Source organism: Sinocyclocheilus rhinocerous, unplaced genomic scaffold, assembly GCF_001515625.1.
Source record: "Sinocyclocheilus rhinocerous isolate Xijiao unplaced genomic scaffold, SAMN03320098_v1.1 scaffold3283, whole genome shotgun sequence".
Classification (NCBI taxonomy): Eukaryota; Metazoa; Chordata; class Actinopteri; order Cypriniformes; family Cyprinidae; genus Sinocyclocheilus; species Sinocyclocheilus rhinocerous.
In genome coordinates, this window is record NW_015650698.1 from 60,485 (window position 1) to 72,735 (window position 12,251).

The window sequence follows — 12,251 nt, forward strand, 5'->3', positions numbered from 1 at the left end:
TCGCTGGTTCAGACCTATGCGCCCTCAAGAAGCTTGAGTTCTGCAAGTGAACGATGCCTCGTGGTGCCATCCCAAAGAGGCACAAAATTACTCTCACTGACCTTTTCCTGGACTGTACCCAGCTGGTGGAACGACTTGCCTTTCTCAATTCGAGCAGCTGAGTCTTTAGCCATTTTCAAAAAATGTCTAAAAACACATCTTTTTCATCAGCAGCTGACCATTTAATTCTAGCATTTACCTAATGCAGTGTTTTGTCAAAGTTAACGCCCTGCTTGCTCAACATGCCAGCAGACTGAAGTTTGTCTGCAGCCAAATGATAGGTCTGTTAGAAGTTGGATTCTAACCCACTCCTCCAGAGGAGACTGCGACCTGGACGCAGCGCCTTAGAACACTCAGCCATCCTGATACTTGTGTTCAACGAGAGCTGACTTGTTGGAGCTACACCTAAAAGCAAGGACATAAAAGCTAGTGATTCTCTGTTCAGCCCCATCAGCCCACAGGCTTCGTTGGCGCAGTTAGGCAGCGCGTCAGTCTCATAATCTGAAGTTTGTGAGTTTGCGCTTCACACCGGGCAGCGTGTTGCTTTTTGATTCCTGAGAGCGCTTAGAAGAAAGAACTGTGAAAAACTGTGAGGTTCCAGGTAAATTCCCTGAATCTCATCCATTATATTCAGTCCTATGCTTTAATTTGATATTCAATGTCGTCACAATTCTGCATTCATGCTGGGCTGGTGGAACGACTTGCCTATCTAAATTCGAGCAGCTGAGTGTTTAACCATTTTCAAAAAATGTCTAAAGACACATCTTTTTCATCAGCACCTGACCATTTACAGTTTTTTACGATTGTTTACACACTAAAATAAAAATTTCCACACAATTTGCAAAATTCTACTCCAATGAGCAAAACACCTCCACAGATTTGCACAACATTACACACAATGTCTGCTTCACCCTTTTTGCAAAACATTACACACAGTGATTTGTAAAACTCTACACACATTTTCACACCTTAGACACAGATAAGGATTGTGAGGTTACTTCCTTGTCATTACAAAGCCCCGGATTGCCAATGACCACACTAATGAACGAATTGGATAATCACATCCACCAGGTGTGGAAGCACACATGTGCTAATTTGAAAACGCAGCACTCAGGTGTGCTATAAAAGGCAGCAGGTGAGTTCACCTGTCTTCAACAAAAATGGAAGGAGCTAGAAGAAGAAGAAGAAGAGTGAGAATGAGAGGGGGAGCTCAAAGAGGAGATGAAGGAGGTAGAGGAAGAGGAGAAGGAGGTAGAGGAGGAGGCCCAGGTAGAGGAATAGGAGAAGAAGGAGATAGAGGAAGAGGCCTAGGTAGAGGAAGAGGTAGAGAAGGACTTGAAGAGTTGATAGAACCTGAACAAAGAAGACGAGGACCAAATTTGACTCAAGAAATCCGTGCAACACTTATTGACCATGTTATCAACCATGGACTGACACTGATGGAAGCTGGACAAAGAGTTCAACCAAATCTCAGCAGAAATACTGTTGCGTCAGTAATTCGGACATTTCATCGAGAAAACAGGTAAGCTAACCACACAGTACATTGAAACTGAAGCTTGCTGTACTTATCATCAATATTGTTTACTGTGACATTTGACAGTAGGATGCATGTGTATTTGTTTTATTATTTTTTTTTTACATAGGATTGAGGGTCGAGGACACCAAGGTGGAAGGGGCCCTATGTTCACTCGTGCACAAGAGGCTGCCATTGTGAACATGGTTTTGACCAATAATTGTATCAGGCTGCGAGAAATCCAAGCCAATATCATCAATGATGACCATATTTTCAATAACATCCAACGAGTCTCTCTGTCAACATTAGGTCGAATCCTCAAGAAAAATCAAATATACATGAAGCAACTGTATCGGGTACCATTTGACAGAAATTCAGAGAGAGTGAAACATCTGCGCAATGAGTATGTGGAGGTATGTATTGTTCATCTTACTATGGTGTGGTATTGTGCACTGCTCATAATGTTCTGGCACAAAAAAATACTGTGCAATAGATATTGAATAACATCCTATTGTCTTTTACTGTGTTTCAGAGAGTCTTGCAAATGGATGCTGCAGAAATTCAACATGAATTTATATATGTGGATGAGGCTGGATTTAACCTTGCGAAAACAAGAAGAAGAAGAGGGAGAAATGTAATTGGACACAGGGCAATCACCAATGTGCCAGGGCAGCGAGGGGGTAACATCACCCTTTGCGCTGCTATTACACAAAATGGGGTCCTCCACCACCATGCAAATCTGGGACCCTATAATGCAAATCTAATACTTGCATTTCTTGACAGATTGCACGAGATTGTCACAGCATTCAACCAAGTGGACCAGATGCGGTACATTGTCGTTTGGGACAATGTCTCATTCCATCGGGCTGCTCTGGTCCACAATTGGTTCCATGAGCACCCTGAATTTGAAGTCTTATACCTTCCCCCATACTCCCCCTTCCTGAATCCAATAGAAGAGTTTTTTTCAGCATGGCGGTGGAAGGTATACGACCTGCGGCCCTATGACCGTTTGCCCCTCATTCAGGCCATGGAGCAGGCCTGTGATCATATCGAAGCAGCTTCTGTGCAGGGGTGGATTTGTCACGAGGCGATTCTTCCAACGGTGCCTTGCCAATGAAGACATAGCCTGTGATGTGGATGAAATCTTATGGCCTGATCCAGCCAGACGGAGAGATGATGAATAGTTACAGTATTCTTGTTGCTTTTACAGTAGTTTTTCTTCAGAGTCAAAGTGTATGTACTTCATGCAGTAATTTTTATTTGTCTACAGATTTTATTTGTTTCATTTATTTCATTGTTGGTTGATTACTGTAACTGATTATGGTAAGAAATACTGTAAGTATTGAAATAAATACTTGAAATATTCAGTCTGCAGCATCAGTGTTGTGCAGTGCTTGGTAAGTTTATAGTAGGCCAATTTGTGTACATTCTCCCTATATCTCAAACTAATCATGAAGAATGTTGTGGGTTTGTCACTTATTTATTTATTTTTTTTCCATCTAAATTATCCCTTACATAACAATGTGTGGCCAAAAATCTAGCACATGCTATTTCCTAAAATTAGTTTTTGTACAAATGTGTTTTTTATTTATCACAGCAGTGTGAAACTGGCTGCAATAGTGTCTGATCATTGAGGACTGTGTTGGTTAAATGAAAACTAATAGCATTTTCAAATGTGTATATGTTTTGACTGAAGTGTGTCATTTTGCAAACAATCTAGGAATTATGCAAATTGAGTGTGGTGTTTGGATAATTGTGCTTATATTGTGAAAAAAAGAACCCGGTTTTCAAAATTGCGTGTAAACAATTGAGAAAAACTGTAATATGTACACTTTAGGAGCTAATATGTACACTTTAGGAGCTAATATGTACACTTTAGGTACTACTCTTTAGGTAAAAAGGTGTGCCCTTTGAAAAGGTACCACCCCAGTGACCGCTTTTGTACCGTTTTTCTGAGTGTATTTCTTCAGTCATGATAAGATCTCAACAGAATTCTCTTCTACTCTATTCTCTTCTGTCGAGTACATGAGCTGCAGCGAGTTAGTTTGGCTTCTCAGCAGGTGTTTGAGTTTCTGAACCTGATCCTGTGCTGCTCTCACATGAATAATTCACGGGCCAAACGTTCAGGGCTCCTGGGTCTCTGAGCATCAGAACCGAACGAGTTCACAGGTGGGACCTGAAGCTCACTTTGGCAGCGGAGAGTGAAGGATGTCCAAGAGAAGATGGGTGGAATTCAAGATCTGCCAAACCATCAGCTGTTCAGCTCCGGTCGGCCGCAGGACTAGACCTCCATCTCCTGCTGCTGCTGCAGGTACGGCCAATATTCACATTTCAGATGAGGCTGATGCAGGTCAGAACGTTCTCAGAACACTTTGGCAAGGTTCTCTCAAATGCTCTTCCAGTAACGTTAATAGAATGTTCATTCAAAGTTAAATGATCTTTAATAATGTTCTCAAAATGTTAGCTAAAAAACGTTATTTATACATCATGCATGGAACGTTTTTTCTGAAATATTTTAGTTTGTCTGAATGTTTAGGGAACATTCAAAAGTAACGTTCCCATAATGTTTGTTAAATGATAAAATGTAATGCACCCTTACCATTCAGGCAACCATAAAATATTTTTATGAAAAAACTGGACATTTTGAAGATTTTCATAATGAGAACGTTAGCAAAACATTCTTAGAACTAGGGTTGCAAAAAGGTGGAACATTTCCAGTAAATTTAGGAAACTTTCCAGGATTTTTTTGGAATGTTCCAGGGATTTTTGGAAAGTTTCCACCCCTTTGCAACCCTACATAGAACATATTTATGTTAGCTGCCTTGTCTTTAAAGCAGCACTATGTAACTTTTTCTGTGTTCAAAATTTGCAAAATGTATATAATGAGCGAGTACAACATGAATTCATCTTCCAAACCGCGTTTTTGTCTTATTCAGAATAACTCCGGTACACTTATAATAAGTGCTTATATTCGGTCTATTGTAGGCTGGTCACCGCTGCGGAGTAACACACACCTGCGTGAATCGCCATAGACATGCACTTAGAGAAGTAGATCCGGTTGGAATGTTCTTCCGCGGGATGTGTGCAGTTCTGTTTATTAACCGCTAGAGCGACAAAAGTTACATAGTGCTGCTTTAATAATGTTCTCAAAGTGTTAGCATAAAAACATTATTTATACATCGTTCATGGAACTTTTTTTTGTTCTAACGTTTAACATTTAAAAGATGCGTTCTGTGTTCGCAAAACGACAGAATTAAAATGTTCACTGAATGTTCACGCAATCAAGAAAAAACGTTTTTAAAAGCATTTAAAACGTGTTCATAGAAATAACATTTTCATAAAAAATTTTATGAACAAAGTGTCTTCCAGTAATGTTTAACGTTCTCAAAACATTACCACTAAAATATTATTTATACATTTCTGCGTACCTTGTTATACGTACCTTTTCTTTGAACGTTTGTCTAACATTCAGAGAACATTCAAAACTAACAGATGTTTGTTATTTTCTAGATGAAGCGATCTTTAACGGACATCTTGCAGACATATGTTTACATCTGGGATAGGATACAGACAAAGAGCTGATTACTCTGTTTAAAAGACTAGCAGACCTTTTGCCGTGTCTGTAGTTATATATTTCATAAGTTATGTGCAACCGGACCACTTTTGAGCATAAAATCTGAAATCATAACAATACATATCGGGCCGATTTATGCAAAATGGAATTTAATATAATATGGCTCATAAATACAGGACGACGAGAGCATACAAAAATGTTGATGTAACTAATAAATTTAATAATCAATCATTTATATTTGCACATATAACAGTAACTGAGATTGTTTGCACAGCGATATTTGCAGCGTCGGGCTTTAAGGCAGGCGCGTGCGCCGTGACGTCACCGCGCCGCGGGTCTCGTGTGTTTACGTGGAGAAACATGGCGGCGAGGGTGACAGCAAAGCCCGAATAAAACACTGGAGAAATCCCACAGATTTACCGTCCGAGCCGAAGCGGACGCACGTGTCAGCGCTCCGCGTTTGGCGCTAGGCGTGTATGCGTGCGTGTGGCGCTTTTATGACGCGCGTGTGTCCGTGTTTAAGCCGCAGGAACCGCGGAGAGGATGGAAGACGAGGAGCGACAGAAGAAACTACAGGCCGGCAAAGCCAAGGTGAGATTTACCTCATCTTTACCTGTCTGCTGACATTTACCCCAGAATACCATGCTCACCTGAGATTTACCTCGACTTTACCTCATTGCTGTAGTTTACCTCAGAATTTAACGCCCGTCTGAGATTTAACCCACTGCTGTCATTTACCTCGCTGACATCTGTGACTCACATTTGCCTCATGTTTACCTTAATTTGACCTCAGTTCTGTCATTTACCTCAGAAAACAACTGACATCTGTGACTTCACTCACATTTGTCTCATATTTACCTCAAATTTTACCTCATATTTACCTCAGAAAGTAATTGACATCTGTGATTTGCCTTGTATCTATCTCATATTTACCTCACAAAGTAACTGACATCTGTGACTTCACTCACATTTAACCTCCTTTTTACCTTTTTACCTCACATTTACCTCAGAAAATAACTGAGATATAAGGCAAATGTGAGTTAAATCCACAGACCTATAATGGAAATGATATAGATCTGTGGTTAAATCACATATTTACCTTTATTTTACCTCACATTTAGCTTAGAAAATAACTGACATCTGTTATTTAAGTCACATTTGCCTCATATTTACCTCAAATTTTACCTCACATTTACCTCAGAAAGTAACTGACATCTGTGACTTCACTCACATTTGTCTCATATTCACCTCAATTTTACCTCACTGCTGTAATTTACCTAACTGACATCTGTGATTTAACTCACATTTTACCTCAATTTTACCTCACATTTACCTCAGAAAATAACTGAGATATGAGGCAAAAGTGAGTTAAATCACATATCTCAGTTTTTTCTGATGTAAATGTAGGTTAATATGAGGCAAATGTGAGTTAAAACCACAGATCTATAATAGAAATGATATAGATCTGTGGTTAAGTCACATATTTACCTTCATTTTACCTCACATTTAGCTCAGAAAATAACTGACATCTGTGATTTAAGTCACATTTGCCTCATATTTACCTCAAATTGTACCTCACATTTACCTCAGAAAGTAGTAACTGACAACTGTTATTTGCCTTATATTTACCTCATATTTACCTCAATTTTACCTCAGAAAGAAGTAACTGTCATCTGTGATTTCACTCACATTTAACCTCCTTTTTACCTTTTTTTACCTCACATTTACCTCAGAAAATAACTGAGATATAAGGCAAATGTGAGTTAAATCCACAGACCTATAATAGAAATGATATAGATCTGTGGTTAAATCACATATTTACCTTTATTTTACCTCACATTTAGCTTAGAAAATAACCGACATCTGTGACTTCACTCACATTTGTCTCATATTTACCTCAATTTTACCTCACTGCTGTAATTTACCCATCTGTGATTTCACTCACATTTAACCTCCTTTTTACCTTTTTTTACCTCACATTTACCTCAGAAAATAACTGAGATACAAGGCAAACGTGAGTTAAATAAAATCACATATCTCAGTTTATTTCTGATGCAAAGGTAGGTACATATGAGGCAAATGTGAGTTAAATCCACAGACCTATAATATAAATTATATAGATCTGTGGTTAAGTCACATATTTACCTTCATTTTACCTCACATTTAGCTAAGAAAATAACTGACATCTGTGATTTAAGTCACATTTGCCTCGTATTTGCCTGTATTTTACCTCACAGCTGTTATTTACCTCAGAATATAGTTCACGTCTGAAATTAACCTTGGTTTTTACTGACTTTTGCAGCATGTTGACTTCAATGCTGTCATTTACCGTAGAGTAAAACTCTCTCTTTATGAGTTTCAGTGTGGTGTTTGTTTTGAGTGTTTAAGTTTTTTCCGTGAGCTTTCTGTCATGCAGTGCCTCTCTTGCATATTAATATATGCATACACCTGATATATGAACATAGAAAATAACCGACATCTGTGATTTAAGTCACATTTACCTCACATTTACCTCAGAAAGTAACTGACATCTGTGACTTCACTCACATTTGTCTCATATTTACCTCAATTTTACCTCACTGCTGTAATTTACCGAACTGTCATCTGTGATTTAACTCACATTTTACCTCCTTTTTACCTTTTTACCTCACATTTACCTCAGAAAATAACTGAGATACAAGGCAAACGTGAGTTAAATAAAATCACATATCTCAGTTTATTTCTGATGCAAAGGTAGGTACATATGAGGCAAATGTGAGTTAAATCCACAGACCTATAATATAAATTATATAGATCTGTGGTTAAGTCACATATTTACCTTCATTTTACCTCACATTTAGCTAAGAAAATAACTGACATCTGTGATTTAAGTCACATTTGCCTCGTATTTGCCTGTATTTTACCTCACAGCTGTTATTTACCTCAGAATATAGTTCACGTCTGAAATTAACCTTGGTTTTTACTGACTTTTGCAGCATGTTGACTTCAATGCTGTCATTTACCGTAGAGTAAAACTCTCTCTTTATGAGTTTCAGTGTGGTGTTTGTTTTGAGTGTAAGTTTTTTCTGTGAGCTTTCTGTCATGCAGTGCCTCTCTTGCATATTAATATATGCATACACCTGATATATGAACAGATAAGGCCGTGTCGTTGTCAATCTGACTGCTGTTGCAGGTTGTTTAGTGCGGATGAGTGTAAAGACAGTCTGAGAACTGGTTGTGAGACTGGATTTTCTAGCCGTTGCTACACCGGATCTCTCCCATGCCTCACATTTCTGCAGATGAACATACCTCTCTGCAGACTTTAGGTCACTATAACCTGCTGGAGCATGTCGAGAGCACAGAGACCGACTCATGAAGTTAATGAAACGATACGATAGCTGAAGTGTGTTATTATTAGGCACAACATGCACTGGAGCAGCTGCTTTTTATCAATCAATTTGCATTATATCTGAGATTGGCCATGTTGCTTTTTTTTTTAGCGATTATGTTGGATGTAATGGCCAAGCAGTAGTTTAGTGCATCTCTATGGCCTCACGTTCTTGTTTCTTAACACATTGGCCTCTTCAGGGCGTGATGATAACAGAACCGTGTTATTTTATAAATAGAGCAGATGTCGTTTAGAGCTACCTGTTTGTCTCACCCTTTCAACCCCATGGTTTTATGACGGAGAGATAGTTAGAGTTTGTTTACATTCGGTGAATGTCTGCTTTGGTGAATGACTGAATAAAACTAAAAATGAAGCGTTTACTCATCCTCAGGCCACAGATTTGGAGAAATGTAGCATTGCATCAGTGTCTCAGCAATGGATGCTCTGCAGTGAATGGGTGCCGTCAGAATGAGAGTCCAAACAGCTGATAAAAACATCACAATAATCCACAAGTAATCCACAGCACTCCAGTCCATCAGTTAACATCTGGAGAAGACAAAAGCTGAAACACATCCAGCATTAAGACGCTTTTAATGTCTAAAATACATTGAGTCCATAATCCATAATAACTCTTCCTCCAGTGAAAAAATGTTCTGGTGTGAATCAGGAGAGAAATCTGCACAGATCAAGCAGCATTTAAACAGCTCTTTTATGAGTTTCAGTGTGGTGTTTGTTTTGAGTGTTTAAGTTTTTTCCGTGAGCTTTCTGTCATGCAGTGCCTCTCTTGCATATTAATATATGCATACACCTGATATATGAACAGATAAGGCCGTGTCGTTGTCAATCTGACTGCTGTTGCAGGTTGTTTAGTGCGGATGAGTGTAAAGACAGTCTGAGAACTGGTTGTGAGACTGGATTTTCTAGCCGTTGCTACATCGGATCTCTCCCATGCCTCACATTTCTGCAGATGAACATACCTCTCTGCAGACTTTAGGTCACTATAACCTGCTGGAGCATGTCGAGAGCACAGAGACCGACTCATGAAGTTAATGAAACGATACGATAGCTGAAGTGTGTTATTATTAGGCACAACATGCACTGGAGCAGCTGCTTTTTATCAATCAATTTGCATTATATCTGAGATTGGCCATGTTGCTTTTTTTTTTAGCGATTATGTTGGATGTAATGGCCAAGCAGTAGTTTAGTGCATCTCTATGGCCTCACGTTCTTGTTTCTTAACACATTGGCCTCTTCAGGGCGTGATGATAACAGAACCGTGTTATTTTATAAATAGAGCAGATGTCGTTTAGAGCTGCCTGTTTGTCTCACCCTTTCAACCCCAAGGTTTTATGACGGAGAGATAGTTAGAGTTTGTTTACATTCGGTGAATGTCTGCTTTGGTGAATGACTGAATAAAACTAAAAATGAAGCGTTTACTCATCCTCAGGCCACAGTCCAGTGAAAAAGTGTTTTGGTCTGGAATGCTACATTTCTCCAAATCTGATGAAGAAACAAACTCATCTACATCTTGGATGGCCTGAGGGTGAGGAAATATTGAGGAAATTTAAATTTTTGGCTGAATTATTCCTTTAAAATTATTCACAGCATTCTGTTGCTCATTAATATTTAATTTGGTGCCACATTATTGTGAAAATTAATCCCCTGTGGGCCTTTTTTGAACACTATAACCACTCATTTCCGGGACCAGGTTTACATCTGAAATTATTTGAGCTAAAACATCCAACTTGAATTTTTCTCACACTTTGTCAGGTGAATGTTGACACCTGAACTAGTCGATTAGTACCACAAAAACATTCACAATAACTTTGTAAATATCAGGAGCTGCTGAATAAAGACGTTTGTGAAGGAAAGAGATGATTCAGAATTTCTTATGTAAACATTTGCAGCGAATGCGAACAAAAGCAGAAAAACAAATTTCTTAGAATTGTGCTGCTTTGGAGCAGAAATAAATCACTGTTGACTGATAGCGTGCTTTGTCCAGTAAAATATTAAAGCCTAAAGTCTGTGATTGCTTCAGTCATGTGGGCAATCTCTGTGTTTACTTCAGTTATCAATACAAAACTCCTTAGTTTGACATTGCTTCAGTTATGTTTGGCATTATAAGTGAAAAATTTTTTTTTCGTTGTTGGTAATGAAGTAAGGACAACAGAAGCGTCATAACACAGATCTTGTGTTGTTAGTATTCCTGTATTAAAGCAATAAAGCACGGCAAGTTCCTGGGTCCGATTTCCAATGCATGAACTGATCAAATGCATATCTTAATTGCAATGCAAGTTGCTTTGGATAAAAGCATCTGCAGTGTAGTATGTGAGTTCATCATGCTGAATATTTGAGTGTTGCACAGCGCTGTGATGATGCACAAGACATAAAGGGAATTTTGCATGTGTGGACTGGAGGCTTTCAAAAGACCTTGATTTCTAAACTATTTCAGTGCAGTGAAGGACTCAGCGGATGACCCATGACCCCTTACTCATGTGTTCAGCACCTCCGCATGTCCTGACGGCTCAGATCTGCTGTTTGTTTTGCTGCACCGAACGGTTGGTGTTCAGAGCAGCTGTCAGTGCGTGCTGTTTTCATGCCAGTGTCTTTAGCGAGCGCTTCAGATGCTGCATTAGTGAATAGGATGCATGATTAGAATTGGTGCATCGCAGATCATTGCATGCTAAAAAATAGTATTTCAAAAGATGGATGATACAGTATTTCAGGATGAAGTGTTCATCCATGCATATTTTTTTGTTGTTGTTGTTGGAGAGCGTTTGGCGAGAAATGCAAGGCCGAAGTTGTTGCAGCAGTTTTTGCTGCTGTGAATTAATGATAAAGTTTAAGGTAATGAATTTATCTAGATTGGGCATTCCATGCCAACTTAACTGTCTAAAAGTTTTGATTTTCTTTCTGTTGAAAGAAATACATAAATGAAGAAGAAAGCCAAAATATTAAATGCCATGGATGAACATTTACTGAGTAATCCACTATTTTGTAAAACGGGGTCAAAATGACTGTTTTCGCCAGAGATTTGGAGTCAAATTACAAAATTACTTGAGAAAATGGTAGGTCCATTAGTAAAATTAGTTGACTTTCAGTGCTTGTAGAGGTATAGGCATGCAGACTTGGGAAAAAGAATATTTTTGGCACTCAGACAGGTATGTTCAATGCAGTTGCTTTGATAGAGGCAAACAAGACAACGTTGTTATGTTCTACTAATCCACTATTTTGTAAAACGGGGTCAAAATGACTGTTTTTGCCAGAGATTTGGAGCCAAATTACAAAATTACTTGAGAAAATGGTAGGTCCATTAGTAAAATTAGTTGACTTTCAGTGCTTGTAGAGTTATAGGCATGCAGACTTGGGAAAAAGAATATGTTTGGCACTCAGACAGGTATGTTCAATGCAGTTGCTTTGATAGAGGCAAACAAGACAACGTTGTTATGTTCTACAGACATTCCTCTTTAAATGGAGTATTTAAATGCAAAGTGACTCACATTTGACTCACTATATAGTGCCTTAAAAATGAAGATACCGAAAGAAAAGTTTAAGAACCAACATGTAAAAGGATATTAATATATCTTTAAAGTTCACATATTTTACACCTTTCTGGAGTTTTATTTTAAGTCTTGATGTCCTTAAGAATATATATTTGCGGTATAAGTACCAAAAACCATCTCAATCTATTTTTACAGCTCCTATCTCAGGAGCTCTGCTGAGAACAGGTCGATTTTGGCCTGTCTAATTAATATTCA

At 38.5% G+C, this 12,251-nt stretch overlaps 2 protein-coding genes across 2 annotated transcripts in view; both read left to right on the forward strand.

Annotated features, from left to right (window-relative positions):
- The first annotated feature begins 1,199 nt into the window (after nucleotides 1-1,199).
- LOC107712283 (uncharacterized) lies at nucleotides 1,200-3,066 on the forward strand. The gene is made up of 3 exons (XM_016517493.1): nucleotides 1,200-1,561; nucleotides 1,683-1,965; nucleotides 2,085-3,066. The coding sequence occupies exons 1-3, from the start codon at nucleotides 1,200-1,202 to the stop codon at nucleotides 2,667-2,669; spliced, it is 1,230 nt and encodes a 409-aa protein (XP_016372979.1). The 3' UTR covers nucleotides 2,670-3,066.
- Nucleotides 3,067-5,464: 2,398 nt separating this feature from the next.
- Nucleotides 5,465-12,251, forward strand: part of LOC107712284 (A-kinase anchor protein 9-like) — a 137,848-nt gene continuing 131,061 nt past the window's right edge. The window contains exon 1 of the mRNA XM_016517495.1: nucleotides 5,465-5,717. Within this exon, the coding sequence (XP_016372981.1) occupies nucleotides 5,670-5,717 (48 nt within the window). The 5' untranslated portion in view covers nucleotides 5,465-5,669. The remainder of the gene's footprint in view (nucleotides 5,718-12,251) is intronic.